Source organism: Carassius auratus, chromosome 9 (assembly GCF_003368295.1).
Source record: "Carassius auratus strain Wakin chromosome 9, ASM336829v1, whole genome shotgun sequence".
Taxonomy (NCBI): Eukaryota; Metazoa; Chordata; class Actinopteri; order Cypriniformes; family Cyprinidae; genus Carassius; species Carassius auratus.
Window position 1 is genome coordinate 3,882,257 of NC_039251.1, and position 17,111 is coordinate 3,899,367.

The following is a 17,111-nucleotide window of genomic DNA, read 5'->3' on the forward strand; positions in this document are numbered from 1 at the left end:
TTGGACAGAAGATGGCCCCGGAGTTTGGCCTCTAACATGAGATGATCTGACAGACCAAACAACAACAAAAATCTACATTTTGACCACAATGTATGTGTTGCCATTTAATAATAAAAAAAAGCAATACCTGTTTATACCCTGACTAGTAGAAGACCCATCAGCTCTCTCTTGTGTCAAAAGTGCCAAAAGGTGCCTTGCTGATCTCAGCACTTCATTGTCTCCCTTGTGAAAAACAAACACGGCATGGATGGAAGATGGAAAGTATCTTAAAAAATATTACGTCAACATAGATATAAAATTATTAATGTAGATACAGAACTGTCTTTCTGAAAACCATCGAAATCTGACCGCCAAAAATTGATTTTCAAAAAGGCTTTGACTTCATTAAATAAACATGACCACTGCAAGTTTCAAAATCAAATACCAGATCGGGTGTTTTTCATCACTGTATTTCAGAAGGAAAATGACTGCGTTTAAAAAATGTTCGATTTCATTTTTATTTCATTTTGCATGTAATGCTCGATACGGCAGTGTTTGTGAGCTCAGAGCAGCCGTTACCGGAGCTCTCTCTCTCCCGCGATTAAAGCGGGGCCTGCAGGCAGAATATGAATAGAGTGTAAGGCTGCTGGAAACACTGTGACATTAGTTCTATCATCTGCTTATGACTACGATGCTTTTGAGAAATTAAGCCCTTACCTGGACATAGCAGTGACAAGTCCTATTTAATTAAAAGACGGAGATTAACTAATCTACTGGTAGAAATGTAACTTAATTTAAAAGTGGCAGATTTATTTTATAATTGCGATTTGGTTGTATTTAATGGTCCTATATAATATATAAAAATGGTGCTATTTAGTATATTGTCATTAACCAAACATAGCATAACCAAACAATACACTCAATTTCAGCGTATTATAGTGGTTTTACTTGAAAAAATATATAAACACCACAGGCAAGAGAATTATGGATTTATATTGATCACAATATGTCACCTTTGTAGTAAAAAAAAAAAAACACAGCTTGCGTACTCGGGGTAACAAGAGGAATCTCTTAGACTCTTGAGTAAACAATGAATTGGGTCTTAATCTTAATTTTCCGCATATAAATACAGCATACTGACCTATAAAATCATAACTTGTACTCACCGCTCGGTCCATTTCGTCAAATGATGTTTTATGAAGGCCTCTCGTGACGGTTTCGTTGATGCTTGTTAAGACAAAGTAGCGCTTGCACCCCCTGCCGGTGAAGACGATTTACAGCAGATGAGATTGTGATCGGTAATCTACTGATTTTCCTGTTGTTCCCGGATGTGAAAAGCTGAATTTACTGTCGAATTTGAACCACTGAATTTGTGGAAGCGAATTTGTAAAGCGAAATAAAATGGACTGAAACTTGCCTGTTGAATATTATAGCTTGTATTTTTAAATAGATCGAATATTTTGGAAGTGAAATCTGAAAGGTGAATATGAATTCTTGAATTTTTGATTATGAAAACCAGTTTGAAATGTTTTTAATTGAAATATTCATGTCTTAAATATACAACCATGTTGAATTTCAGCCCATAATTATGCAAGACTTAAAAATGCAAAGCATTTAAATGCAGGTACGGCTATTGCACTGCATATTTTTTCAATTCTTGTAATTCAATAAGCTTTTTTAATTCAAATACATTTGGCATTAATATACTTCCATGTAAAATACACTTGGGTTGTCGATGTCAAAATACTATTTAAGCTGTGATTCAAATATGAAATAATGTTATGTCATGTGTTTACTCTTACACTGAATGTGTGCTGCTTCAGTCCAGATGAGGAGGTTATTGTACAGGTAAATTTAGTAACTGTTATAGGGTGTGAATGTTGTAGTCTAACTTACAGCTGTGGTGTCTGTATAGAGTGTGAATTCTGTAGAGAAGATGTGTAGAGTTTTGGTTCGGCGTGTGGGTTTTGTAAGAGGTAAAGGAATTTCAATGGGGTGTGAATTTTTTATAGGGTGTTAAATGTGTATATTTTGTTAAGGTGTGAATCATATTTAATATCATGCATCATGGTGTTACCGAAAGTTGGAAGAAAGTGGCAGAGTCTTATTTGGGATCACTCTGAATATGATGTGTGTCAGATAAGAGCAAGTGTCTTGCAGTGGAAGGTGGTAAAATATGTGGACAATTTATGAAAGAGAAAAATCCTACGACTTTGAAAGTCCATTTGAGAAGCGCACACAAGGAGGCTAACCTTGCTTACCTCGACAAGGAAAAGGAGAACACAGAGAACCCCTCGAACCAAAGTTCAAACACCTGGAGCTGCAAGAGTCAACAGCCTTATTGGGACCAGAGTATGTGAGCGGAGTGGAGTGGCAACAATTTCCCCTCCGCGCTCAGAGCATTTAATTATCACTCCGCTCCAGCTCCGCTCCGGGTTCACAATTTCCCGCTCCCACTCCACTCCGCGCTCAGTGATACCAGAAACACCGCTCCGCCTTCGCTCTGTGGCTAAAGTATTTCAGTATGTTTGAAATGTTATGTTCATAACATAGCCTATATTAAAATAAAAATTTTAATAAGTTTCAAAGTGGCTTAGGCTATTGTGTGAAAACTTTTTTTTCCTACCACATGCCAAGCTAATAACATGGATGTCAGCATTAATATAATTACTGTATTCTGCTGTGCAAATTTTGTTTGTGATGAAAATAACAGTACATTTTTTATTTTATCTACAGATCAATGCATTTCTTACAGATTTCTGCTCATTCAAAATCAGATACAGATGAAGTAACACTGTAAGATTACATTTGTTTGAATGCATTATTGCGAAAGCGATTGCGTGTGAATGTGCTGTAACTGTTTAAATCATGCTTCGACCCGAAAATACGGGTTTTTTACTTCATGTTATCTGGAATGTTTTTGGTCTTTTTGAGCAGGATAATAGATATATTTAAACCGTTTAGGTGTTTGTGTGTCTGCTGCACACCACTGACACAGATGACTGATCAAACACAAAATATAATCTTTTTCTTTATGAACATCATTATTCAGGAATTATTAAACATGAACCAATCAGTATCTGAAATTGATTTCAATATACAAAGAATAACTCAATAGCCTCTGTTACTATATATTGCTCTGTACTGAAATGAAAAAAGAAAGCTTCAAGTCTGTACTGTATGTCATCAGTTATTTCTCTGAAGAAATTATGTGTATACTTTTTAATATGATTGAGCAACATCTATTTCAGACCCCCAAAGATTCACAAATATGTTTACTAGCATTACTGTTTCCATGTAAAATGTTGTATGACTTTTCAATACCAAAATAAAATGTGGTATTTAATTCTTAATCTAATCTTTGAAAAGATGGATGGTGTTGCTTTCTTGTTGCAATGCAACTTTGAATTAAGTAAAGTTCCAGTTAGTCATTTTCACAAGCAGGTGCTACTCTCATGGATGCTTATATATAAGCATTATTTCTCTTCAAATAAATATATAATTTGTAATAATTGGTATATATTGTTTAAACATAAAACAAAAGTTGTTGAAAATATACCGACTGAGAAAAAGCTTGCAAAGCAATACAAAGATTGTGCAGTTTACCGCTTTCTAGAGGAACATATTACACTTGTCCTGACCAAGTTTGACATTCAGAAGTTTAAATTAATTAATTTAGAATGCATACAGTTTGTCTTGTTACTTGTTCAAAGAACAATATTTACAGCCATCTTTTACTATCATATGTAAATCAGGATGCATATTACTGAATTAAATTTGGATCTGTTAACACACTCATTTTTAAAACATACGGTACTCCATCTCGACTTCAAAGAAACAACGTCTTGTTACTGGTTCCTGGAAGAACATTTTGATGGTGGTTTTAGCCACAGAACTGTAATAGAACACATACTATTGAAAATGAAACCAATACATCATTTAGTTTATCAATAACACTATAGTTCTGCTGGCACCTTGAGAACTTTTTAGAAAAGAATGGAACCGGATGCTCTATGCCGAAATTGTCTTGCACCCGCTCCTGTAGTTGAGGCATCAACTTCTAATTTAAATCAAATTTAGGGGCTTTGAGTATCGGACCACTACAGAGTAAGTCTTTTGCTGCATTAAAAGCATACTCACATCTGGGTGTCCAGATAAACCTCTTTGTAGTGCTTAGCAGATCAGTTAGTGGTGAGACAGTTGTTACGTTCCCCTTCTTTGGCCTAGGGGGTTTAAAGTAGGGCTGTGCAAAAAATCGAATGCCATTTTCATGCACATCTCATCAGTAAAGACAATCCTGTAATTAGAAGTATATATTTAGCACGTGCATTCAGATCAGGGTTGCCAGGTTTTCACAACAAATCCTGCCCAGCTGCTTCTGGAAGCCAGAGGTAACAGATACAGAATAAACAATATGGGGCCGAGGATTGATCCCTGTGGGACTCCGCAGTTCAGAGGTACACTAGTGGAGGACTGATGACCAATATGGACACTAAAACATCTATTGTTCAGATAAGAGCGGAACCACTGCAAGACAACGCCTCAAAAACCCACGGATGTCTCCAGATGTCGCAACAGGACCTCATGGTCAACTAAGTCAAATGCAGAACTCAAATCTAATAAGACTAAGGCCATTGATTTCCCAGAGTCAGTTTCAGTGAAAATATCACTTGACACTCTTAAAAGAGCAGATTCAGTACTGTGTAGAGCTTTAAAACCAGATTGAAATGTTTCATGGAGAGAATTTGCGGATAAGTATGATTGTAGTTGAACCAGTACAACTCTCTCAAGGATCTTCGAAATAAAAGGTAGATTAGAAATAGGACGATAGTTAGAAAGAGTGGAAAGATCGAGATAAGTTTTTTAAGATATGGCGTCACCACAGCAACTTTCAGACTGTTAGGGAAGGAACCAGTTGACAGGCATTTGTTAATTAAAAGGTCCAACTGTGTCCATAATTTGCCTAAGGAAAGAAGGTGGAATAACATCCTGTGGACAGATAGTGGGTTTTAAATGACCAACAATTTCATTACATGTGTCCAGATCAATCGACTCACACTCAGACCAGATGGAGGAACATAATGGAACATCATGTGTATACACTGAGTTAGACAATTGAGATCTTAAAATTGTGATCTTATCTCAAATACATTGCAAAATTGTCACAGAGAGCAGTAGAGGGCTCTAAGGTGGGATGCACAGGTGGATTTAAAACAGAGTTAATAGTAGCAAAGAGAACTCAAGGTTTATGGCAATTATTAGAAATAAGTTCAGAAAAATGTTTGCATTTTGCAGACTTTGCAGCTTTCTGAAACACCTTATAGGCATTTTGCATGATTTCATACGAAACCTGCAGACGGTCCTTTTTCCATTGGCGCTCCGCCTGTCTACATACCCGTCTAAGGGTACGTGTAGTGTCAGTGTGCCAGGGCACTGTTGCAGGCTTGTGATTTTTGTACCTCAAAGGTGCAATAGAATTCATGATATCTGCGCAGGTGGAATTAAAAAGATTAAGATGTGCATCAGCATCCAGGTTATGCAGGGTAGAGACAGATTCCAGGCAGTTACATACATCGTGATAGGCTGTGGAAAAATCTTCACTAGAGCGTTGGGTAAGACAACGAGTTAAACGTGCCAGTGATGGATTTTAAGTGTGCGTCCAATGAGAGGAACAGTAAAACGTACAGGCATGTGGTCAGAGAAAGACGTAGGATGTTCAATTTCATCATGCATATCCCAGTTTAACTTCTCAAAAAGATATACCTCCCTTTTGGTTTTATATATATATATATATATATATATATATATATATATATATATATATATATATATATATATATATATATATATATATAATATTATTATTATTATTATTACTACTACTACTACTACTATAATTGCGCCTATTTTACATAATTACGTAATTGTGACACCTAATCCTGCATTTGTTTGTGAGGTATCTTGTCCTGTGTGTTCTGCCTTGTATTCAGAAGACTTTATTGAAGGAACAGTCTATTTTCACTGGTTAGATGAAGTCTGAGTACTGAAACAAGCAACTAGGATTATTTAATAAACTCTGCTCCTTTTTGTATAAAAGCTTTTATTTTATTTTATTTTATTTTGTATGCTAAAACGGGCATGTAACGTTTTCCCACTGATGACTAATGACGCTCGCTTACACACTACAGGCAAAGCTGTATATATATATATATATATATAAAACTTGAAGTTTGATCTGATGTTTTCTATTAGTATGTTAGACGTGAAAGCCTGTAAAACTGGATCAAACGTGAACAGGATGAGAGATCGCGCTCAGGAAGTGACGTCAGTTTTTCGCGTCACAAATCAAAAGTGAAAGCAAATGTTCAGAGTTGATGTTTTTCCATTTAAACAACCAGCATCGATTCTGTACGGGATATCAAAGTGTTTCAGAGGAACTAAAGTATGATTGTCGTGTAGCTGCTTCATAGAAAGACGGTGGATTTTGTGAATCTGTGTAAATAAGGTGAGTGGTGAGTGTTTTACAGTGACTTCCGCTTTCAGATTTTATTAAAACGACGATTATTTTTATATGTCCTCTATGTTTATTTTTTACGTTTAATATTTTCTTTTTCCAGCAGATGAAGGTGGTTTGATGGTGTTTGGTGTTGTGTGTGGTTTATTGGATCATTTGTTAACACACGACTAACATTGTGTATCTGAACATGTGTATCTCATGATCTGTTTCTCTCAGGATCCGTTCAGCTGAATTACTGAGTTTGTTTGTCATTTCTATTCAGAGTCAGTGCTGGAGATCAGATTCTGTTTCATCATGGAGGACACACAAACATCCACAGATCAAGAGTTTTCTCCAGGATGCAGGTACTTCGAAGAAACACTGTATTAAATCACCTTCAATCATGAGAGATGGGTGTTTTTGAGTCTGGCTTTAAAGTTAAAATTAGCCTTTAAAATGATTATCATCATAAAGAATTAAATCTGTTTAGTTATAGTTCAGTTGATCAGAAGAGATCAGAAGCAGAGTCCAGCTGTGTGTCTGTGAGGAGTGATGCGTCTATGGATCGTCCATTAGGGTTTAAGAGTCGAGATACAAAGACTGATCTCAGGTACAGTTTTATATAAATATTATTTATAGTACGCCATTTTATATGATCAAAACAGTGTCTATATTTTCTAAAACATATGAGAAAATTATTCTTGTACATTGTTAAAAGATTTATTTTCTATCTTTATCTGATATTTAACAAACAGTCAAACCAAAAATTATTAAGACACCAGATATTATATTTGATATTTCTTTACTAGTGGGTGCAGAACACTATACTTCATTTGTGTAAGTGAGGATAGCAAAATAAAGTAAACTGTGACATATTTAACATTAAATTCTTCATACAGTGGACTACCAGTAAAATTAATAAAAAATTGGGACGAAAAATTGGGAGGAAAATGGGACACTTTTGACCTGACCATGTTTTAAGTGTTTTTTTCTGTAATTGCTAATGTGACCTTTTTACACCACAGACTGAACAAAGTTATGCATTGCTTGGTAATTGGTCAACAAAGTATTGATAGTTGTGTAAATATTCCCTGCTGAAAAAAATAGACATCGTCACATCATGGTCTCTACTGGTAATTGTTCACCTTCTATTGGTGACTTGTTAAAACCAGTAAATCCTAATGGAACATGTCCCAAGCACATGACACACTACTTTTTTTCTGATGGTTCTATTGTTTTTTTGTTTTTGTTATTCTCTTTGAACAGAGATGACATCACTGAATTCAATGATGAACTGCGTTCAAATATCATTCTGCATTATTGACACACTGTTTTCCTAATGAATGTTGTTCAGTTGCTTTGACGCAATGTATTTTGTTTAAAGTGCTATATAAATAAAGGTGACTTAAAGGTGACTCAGCAGGGTTGTTATACTAACAGTCGTCTGAATTTTTGGTTGATTGTAATCCATTTCATACCTTTCTATCAAAGTTAAAGTTAAGATCAAAAGTTTACATCCCCCTTTCAAAATCTGCAAAATGTGAATTATTTTACTAAAAAAAGAGGGACATACAAAATGTTATTGTTTATTTAGTATTGATCTGAATAAGATATTTCACATAAAAGATGTACATATAGTCCACGAGAGAAAATCAGAATCAGAATCTGCTTTATCAAGTGTGCACAGACACACAAGGAATTTGTTGTGGTTTTTAAGATGCTCTTGGTACATACATATATGGGATGAGAGCAGAAAACATTTAAATAGGACAACTTAACAATAAATAATAATAATAATAATGTGTATGAATCTGGAACAGATGATTTATGTACAGATTTGTGCATTATCTACTCTATATACAGTTGTATACATAAAGAGATATGTATATGTATCTATCGAGTTCTTGAGAAAGAGGCAGTAATTAGAGATGGAGAATGAATTACAGAACACAGGTAATGATTGATGTGTTAGTTGTTTAATCTGGAGATGGTGTTTGATGAAGAAAGTACAGCCTCTGCTGGGTCTTTATCACGATGGAGTCGATGTGAGTGTCTCTCTTCAGGAGCTGAGAGATAGTGATGTCCAGGAACCTGAATGACTCCACTGTTGTTACAGAGCTGTCTATGATGATGAGTGGAGGAGAGCCTTTTCACACTGAACACAACCCATCTCTAAAATTATTATTATTTTTTTTCCATTTAGTACTGACCTTCAGAGGCTACAGAAGATAGTTACTTGTTTCCCAGAAGACAAAATAAGTTAGATTTACCCTGAACTTTACATTTTTTAAATTCGAGAAGTGTTCACGCCTGGCTTTTAATGTATTGTTTTATCTTTTTGGTGATATGAGCTTGACTGATTGTGCTGTGGAAAATTGTGTGTAATGTGTTTAATTTTATTAATTTTATTAATGAAAAACATTGCAAATGTCGGCAGCTGAAGCAGGAGGGGGAGGAGGACAAAGAAGTGAGGAAAATCACATTAATTTTGTTGATGGTAGTATGTCATTTTATATATATATATATATTTATTTATTTAGGCAAAATAAGAAAATTATACACATCTCCCTTCTGTTCAAGGTTTTCACACCTGGCTCTTAGGTGATGTTACATTCAGCCAAATATGATTGAGATTTGAACCCACAACCCTAGGGTTAGGAGTCAAACTCTCTAACCACTAACCCATGGCTTAATGCATGGTTTTATCTTCTGGAGCATCAGTGAGGGTTTGAACCTTCTGTAATAGTTGTGTTTGAGTCCCTCAGAATGGACATGTGTACATTTTCCTATTTTGTATATATTTAATTTAGTACTGCCCTTCAGATGCTACAGAAAAAAGTTACTTGTTTCCCAGAAGAGAGCGTTTGAACCTTCTGTAATAGTTGTGTTTGAGTCCTTCAGTTGTCTTCAGTGTGAAAAGATGAAACTCAAAATCATACAGTCACTGCTGGAAAGGGTTTAAATACACGAAAATGCTGGAAAACCAAATTATTTGAGGAAATAGTGTATTAGTCCTACAGTTATGACATTTAGTGATATTTAAACCTGAAACATGTCCATAGACTAGACAGTAGTAGCAGTAGTTCTAGTGTTTTATCATGAAGAACAGTTAATAACACACTTACCCAGAAGTGCAGCTCAGAATCAGTTTATATATATATATTTCTGTGTTTTCTCAGGATCTGCAGTCAGAGATCTTCATCTCCTGATCACAGCTGTGTGTCTCTGAAGAGTGACGAATCCATGCGTGATCCTCCTAACCTCAGTGATGAAGCAGTGACCTCTGACCCCAGGTGAGGATAATCGTCTGGTGATGACTGAACTGATTTATGGGAGTCAGAAACACACTCAATACACACAGACACTCGACACAATGAGCACACAAGCTCCTACATTAATGATCACTTTAGACTGTATCATGATTCTCCTCATTTAAGAGAGTAAAGAATAATAATGAAGATGTTTGTTCTGCAGTGTAAGGTGTTGAAGACTCTGTGAGGAGCTGCAGGAGCTTGTTTTATTGGCTCTTGTGCTCCTGAACACACTTCACTGTTCACACACATCTAGTGTTTGCTGCAGATCAGAGTAAAATGCTCACACTGTCGAGTCCTGACAGAGAGATGAGTTATGATTTTATTACACAAAGAGTTAAACAGATCAACAAACTGAAATTATACTGAAAATACAAGACTGAAATCTCTATCGGTTTAGATGTTAATTTACACATCCTTTATTTTTAGGTATGTTTAATCAGTTGTTCTTGTGATATTTCAGCAGAGCAGATGGAGAGCGAAGCATCTCTGGAGGAGTCTCCTCTGTCTTCTGTCTGAACAACACGAGCGTTACAGCGTCTCTGAATAAACATGATCAAGCAGTGAATGATGAACTACAGAGAGTCAAAGAGCAGCACAAAACCAGCATGAAGAACAAGTATGAGAGATTATGTGAGGGACTGAAACTCCAGGAGAATGAAAGCCTCCTGAACAGCATCTACACACAGCTCTACATCATAGAGGGAGAGAGAGAAGGAGTGAATGAAGAACATGAGGTTTTACAGATGGAGAAAACAGCCAGAACACAACCCTCACAAGACGCTCCAATCTACTGCAATGACATCTTTAAAGCCTCCGCTGAAGCAGGATCTGAGGAGAAAGAGCAGATCAAGACTGTTCTTACTAAAGGCATCGCTGGAATCGGAAAAACCGTCTCTGTGCAGAAGTTCATTCTGGACTGGGCCGAGGGAAAAGCCAATCAGGATGTAGATTTCATGTTTGTGCTTCCATTTCGAGAGCTGAACTTGATCCGAGATCATCAGTACAGTCTTCACAGACTTCTGCTGGACTTTCATCCTGAACTTCAAGATCTGGACTCACAGATTTATGAGGAGTGTAAAGTTGTGTTCATCTTTGATGGTCTGGATGAAAGCAGAATCACACTGATGTTTTCAGACGCTCAGAAAGTTTGTGATGTGACTGAGACTTCATCAGTGGCTGTGTTGATGTCAAAGCTGATGAAAGGAGAGCTGCTTCCCTCTGCTCTCATCTGGATCACCTCCAGACCAGCAGCAGCCAATCAGATCCCCTCCGAATACATCCACCGTCTGACAGAGATTCAGGGATTCACTGAGCCTCAGAAGGAGGAATATTTCAGGAAGAGAATCAGTGATGAGCATCAAGCCAGCAGAATCATCTCACACATCAGAAGAGCAAGAAGCCTCCACATCATGTGCCACATCCCCGTCTTCTGCTGGATCTCATCCACTGTGCTTCAGAAGCTCCTGGAAGAAGATCTGAGAGCAGAAATCCCTCAAACTCTGACTGAAATGTACATCCACTTCCTGCTGATTCAGATCAACATGAGGAAGCAGAAGTATGAAGAGAGAGATCCAGAGAAACTCCTGCCGTCCAACAGAGAAGTGATTGTGAAACTTGCTGAAGTGGCTTTCAAACAGCTGATGAAGGGCAATGTGATGTTCTATGAGGAGGACCTGATTGAGAGCAGCATAGACGTCACTGACGCCTCGGTGTATTCTGGGATTTGCACTGAGATCTTTAAGCAGGAATCTGTGATTCATCAGAGGAAAGTCTACAGCTTCATTCATCTGAGCGTTCAGGAGTTTCTTGCTGCTTTCTATTTGTTTTACTGCTGTTTAACAAAGAACAAGAAAACACTGACTGAATTCAGATCTTCACTGCATGAATTCAGATCTTCACTGCATGAATTCAGATCTTCACTGCCTAAACTCAGACCTTCGCCACATGAATTCAGATCTTCACTGCATGAATTCAGATTAAACACATTTGACTCTGAAAGTGACTTTAAATATGATATGTCTGAGACAGACTCTGATAAAGTCTCTCTGTATGATCTACTAACATCAGCAGTATATAAAGCTCTCAAGAGTAAGAATGGACGTCTGGATCTGTTCCTGCGGTTCCTGCTGGGCGTCTCACTGGAGTCCAATCAGAGACTCTTACAGGATCTACTGACACACACAGAGAACAGCTCAGAGACCATCAGCAGAACCACACAGGACATTAAAGACAAGATCAAGAGTAGTGATCATCTCTCAGCTGATCAGTCGATCAATCTGTTCCTCTGTCTGCTGGAAGTGAAAGATCAGACTCTGTTCAGAGAGATTCAGGAGTTTGTGAAATCAGACAAACACTCAGAGGAGAAACTCTCTCCTGCTCACTGCTCAACAATCTCCTACATGATTCAGATGTCAGAGAAGCCTCTGGATGAGCTGAACCCCACGACATACAACACATCAGCTGAGGGGAGAAGAAGACTGATACCAGCTGTGATCAACTGCAGAAAAGCTCTGTGAGTGTTTCATCATCCACTAAACTATCATATTTAATAATGAATCTGACTCCTTTACAATAAATGTTCCCGAATGAGAGATTTTCTCCTGAATAACAGAATCTTAAAGGAGTCAGGACAGGTGTTTTTAATCCAGTAGATATTAGAGTAAAGCGTGTGTTAGCGGCGCGGGTAAAAACAACCCCGTCACATGAGAAACTGGTTCATTAAATCAGCAGCAGCTGCAGCAAAGAGACGCTCCACACATTGATCAGTAAAGCTGACCTTCAGACATTTCACTTGTGCTTGAAGTGTCTGACTCTTTACTGGACAACACTAGACACTATTTTACATTATTATACATTTAAAGAGAGCCGCATCATGCCATAAAATAGTATTTCTGTGAAGGACTACAGAACAAGCTCTGATTCACAACATTAGTGTCCAAACACAGAAATAAAAGAGGGTCTATATATCAGATCAGGATCTGAAGACTATAATAAACACAAATCCAGCTCTAGAGCATCAGATCTCACAGTCAGCTCAAAACAATGATGTGCAGGACACCACTGATGATCTTTATGATTGTGAAGGAGAGGAATGAAGAGCTTCTCTCTCGTGAACACGCTGCTGGAGAAGATTCTTCTGTGTGTTTCAGGAAAAGTTCATCAGTAGTTTAGTGCTCGAGCGCTGCTCAACAATGTCAGAGACACGGCTTCAGATCCACAACAAACCTGCTCCTTCTTCTCATTTACTCATTTATCTGTTGATTTCTTGAATTAATGCAGAGATTTGTGTGAATTCTGCAGTTCTGAAACACCTTGATTGATGATTCACCTTGATTCATTCAGAATATAAATCCATGCACTGAACAGGTGACACTTTTAATGCTCCGATGTGAAGTAAAGCAGCTTTTCTTGATTTGATGTAAAGAATACAGTGAAATACGGTCTAAATCTGATGCAGTGCTGTGTAGCGTACAGTAAAACATAAGCACACGCACACAGTCTTGAGATTTACTGCTGCTTGAATTTGTTTACTTCACTGAAAAAAATGATTTCCTTAGGATTTTTGTCTTGATTTCTAGAAAAAATATCTCACACACACACACACACACACACACACACACACACAGACACAAACTCTCTCTCTCTCACACACACACACACACACACACACACACACACACACAGACACAAACTCTCTCTCTCTCACACACACACACACACACACACACACACACACACACACACTCATACTCACACACACACACACACTCACTCACTCACTCACTCACACACACACACACACACACACACACACACACACACACACACACACACACACACACACACACACACTCCAGTATGTGTACGGATACGGCTTTAAATTATTTTTGATCATGTTTTTTTTTTCTTTGACATTTTAAATCTCAGTCCAGTGATTCATCACATATTGATTTGTTCTTTCTCTTTACTAATGGATTCACAGCTAAACTGATCTGATCTGAGAGAGTGAAGAGTGTGTCATTGTTCTCTACAGGTTGAGAGATTGTGACGTCACAGATGAAGGTTGTTCTGCTCTGACTTCAGCTCTGAGATCAAACCCCTCACACCTGAGAGAACTGGATCTGTCTGGGAATAAAATAAGAGATTTGGGAGTGAAGCGTCTCTGTGCTGGACTGGAGGATCCTCACTGTAAACTGGAGAAACTGGGGTAAGATTATATATGACACACTGTAAAATATTTGTGAAGTATTTGTTACGAGGACCACAATGGAAATAAGTTTTTAACTTTCTTGTGTTATCCTCGACAGTTCTGATTAATGTATAATGTCACTGTGATGACTTCATGTTATGCATTTATTTTTTACTGTCTAATAAATCAATCAAAAAAAAAAGTGAAAAACAAATCAGCCAGAAAGCCAGAAAACACAATAGTTGTATCAAGAGACAGAGATACAGAAGGTAAAACATTGTGTGTCTTTGTTTCTTGTTCATGTGTGGACTTCTGTGTTCATGTTAAAGCTGTTTCTGCATTAGCAACACCTTTACATGGATTCTGTTACGCTAAGTGCTAATAGCTCGTCTTGTTAGCAAAGGCTTGACTGTTAGCAGACAAAATTACTAAAGAAAGCAGTCAGATAAGTGAGAGAGTAAGAACAGTGGGCTTTTGAGGAGACCGACCCGAGTACAAATCTGCATTTCTTCTCATTTACTCCAGTGTATATGAGCTCAGAGAGGTGTTTATATTAAAGAAAACATAAGAAAATATTCAGAACATCGAAATAAAACATCTAACATGTGTATAATTAAATATATATGTGTTGTCCTGGTGTTGATCAGATGTTCTGGAGAATCAATCACATGCAGCTCATATTGTTCCCAAACTCAGAAGCGTGAGTCTCTTCCTGCAGCTTCAAGAACAGCTTTACTGATCAGCAGCTTCAGTGTGATTAGGAGCAGGTGTAGGGGGCTTTAGGAAGAGACACAAGGAAGGACACTAGAAGACACCATCTGTTTATAATCAACAGAATCAGAGAAAGAATATGTTATTACCTACTGTTTAGTAAAGCACTGCAGTACATTGAGGTGTGAGTACTATCTGCAAGTATGAATAATATCTCACAGTGAAGGAGATCTGAGGATCTGATATCCTTGAGTGATGGAGAAACACACACACACACACACACACACACACACACACACACACACACACACACACAGCACTACTCTGTACATATAAATACAGATCAATATAAAGCTCAGCTGTGTAATGAATAGTGTGATTTAACATAAGAGACTATTTGCAGGGATGAGTTTATAAAGACTGTAGTGTGACGCTCCATGTCTGCTGTTACTGTACTGTTTCTGGTTCTGATTCACTGTTAGTGCTGCACTTGGTTTGAGACGCTTTAATTTGCATTTGGGAACACAACATTCATCATTAGAAACATTTATAAATCTGTTGTTGTTTACAAAGAAGTTTAGTGTCACACAATCCTTCAGAAATCATTCTGATTTACTGCTCAAGAAACATTTCTGATTATTATCAATGTTAAAAACAGTTTTGTTGCTTAATATTTTTGTGTAAACTATGATACGACTCAAACATTTGTATAGGATTTAAAAAGAGAGAAATTAATAATTTTATTCATCATTCATGAAAGCCACAAAAACTGTGTGAAGGAATTTAAAATGATTTCTATTTAATAAATGCATTTACCAATTTAATTAATATATTGATAAATGCAAATAAATGCTGTTCATTAAACTTTATATTTATCAAAAAATAAAGTGCATCATTTCAACACAAAATATGAAGTAGCAAAATGTTCAACATTAATAATAATCAGAAATGTTTCTTGAGATTAAAATAAATTGTAATGATTTCTAAAAGATCATGTGACACTGAAAACTGGAATAATGATGAAGAATATTCTGATTTGCATCACAGGAATAACATTACATTTTATATTAAAATTTTAAACTTTTCTTGTATTTGTAATAATATTTCACAATATTTATTTTACTTTATTTTGATCAAATAAATTCAGCCTTGATGAGCAGAAGATAGTTTGTAGCTCGGCCACATAAGAGGTATACGTTTTTAAAGCTGTTGATTAAATGTTAATCTGATTGTTGATGTGGCACAGCTGTTATTAACCCTCTAAGTGCCAAAGTCGCAAAATTGCGACAAGAGGTCACCCTTAATAAAATAGACTGTAGTTCCTTATATGGTGTAATATCTCATTTGTATTCCCTTCCACTAGATGGCAGACACGTAGTACTTTGATTCTAGACCAACATTATGCATTGTTTCTGTTCAAAGTGTCGAGCTCTCATGTTATTGATGCGGGAGCAATTCATTTCATAGCGTGAGTGTAAATCGTGAGATTTATGAGAGAAAATCGCCAGATGGCTAATACAAAGAGGATGTGTTGCAAATGTTGTTCACAGATTCTGAGTCTGAAGGGGAATATTTGCCTTTTGGAAATGACGATCGGCCGTCTAATGATCACGCGTCTCGCGGTACATCTTTGCAGCGCAATGGTGCCACCGTGCAAGGCGAGAGTGTTCACGAAGCACAAACAAGCGATCGTTTCGAGCCTTTGCTCAACGGGGAAGCGGGTAACAGAGGTGAACGTGGTCATAGTGTCCATAGGAGAGCTGTTGCTGATCGCGCACGCTCTAATACTCGGCCGGCAGACAGTACAGGTGCAGTCTGTGTGGAGAAGGTGCGCTGTGTCATGCAATGAATGAGAGGAACCATGCTCTCAAGAACTACCAACTGTGTCACATAGATGCCTGATTGGGCAGATAGATGCTCAACTGATCAAAAAATAGGCACATGTATTTTACTGTGGCACAGTAATATAGTAATAATCTACTACTTTTCTCGTTTTTTTCCCCCTGATCATTTGGAATGAGAATAAAAAGACAAAAAACAACAACAACAGCAATCAAATACAAAAAAAAAAAAAAAAAAAAACCTTGCAAATAAGTTCAAACATCAATTCAGTATCTAATATTTCCCGAATATTATGAAATTCGAGATAGCCGCCCATGGTGACGTCATAATATGCAAATTAGATTAGTATATTTACACCCCACGTAAACTTTCGATCATGCCAAACATTTTTCTAATTGACAGTAGATCTCTATCTTTAAGCCCTTTCAAGTCACAAGCTTTTGAAATCTTGATGCCAAAATACAACATTTTTTTCCAAAAAACCCTGGCGCCTTAAGGGTTAACGTTTCTGTGTTTGTATTGCCCCGTTGAGAACATAGACGGTTGAGAACTGTGGACTCTGTTTCTTCTCGCGAGAGTT

The 17,111-nt window shown here is 37.1% G+C and overlaps 1 protein-coding gene across 1 annotated transcript; it reads left to right on the forward strand.

Annotated features, from left to right (window-relative positions):
- The first annotated feature begins 6,313 nt into the window (after positions 1-6,313).
- On the forward strand, positions 6,314-12,305 carry LOC113109222 (protein NLRC3-like). Its single transcript, XM_026272891.1, has 6 exons — positions 6,314-6,484; positions 6,759-6,840; positions 6,972-7,085; positions 9,655-9,768; positions 10,250-11,652; positions 11,776-12,305. Exons 2-6 carry the CDS (start codon positions 6,791-6,793, stop codon positions 12,303-12,305), a joined length of 2,211 nt encoding a protein of 736 aa, XP_026128676.1. The 5' UTR covers positions 6,314-6,484; positions 6,759-6,790.
- Positions 12,306-17,111: the final 4,806 nt, after the last annotated feature.

Bases quoted from the DNA above. Each gene is read 5' to 3' on its own strand.
- LOC113109222 (XM_026272891.1), top strand. From the start codon at position 6,791: ATGGAGGACACACAAACATCCACAGATCAAGAGTTTTCTCCAGGATGC. The intron at 6,841-6,971 runs GTACTTCGAAGA...GTTTAGTTATAG, and splicing joins GAGTTTTCTCCAGGATGCAG to TTCAGTTGATCAGAAGAGAT. The intron at 11,653-11,775 runs AATTCAGATCTT...GATTAAACACAT, and splicing joins GAACAAGAAAACACTGACTG to TTGACTCTGAAAGTGACTTT.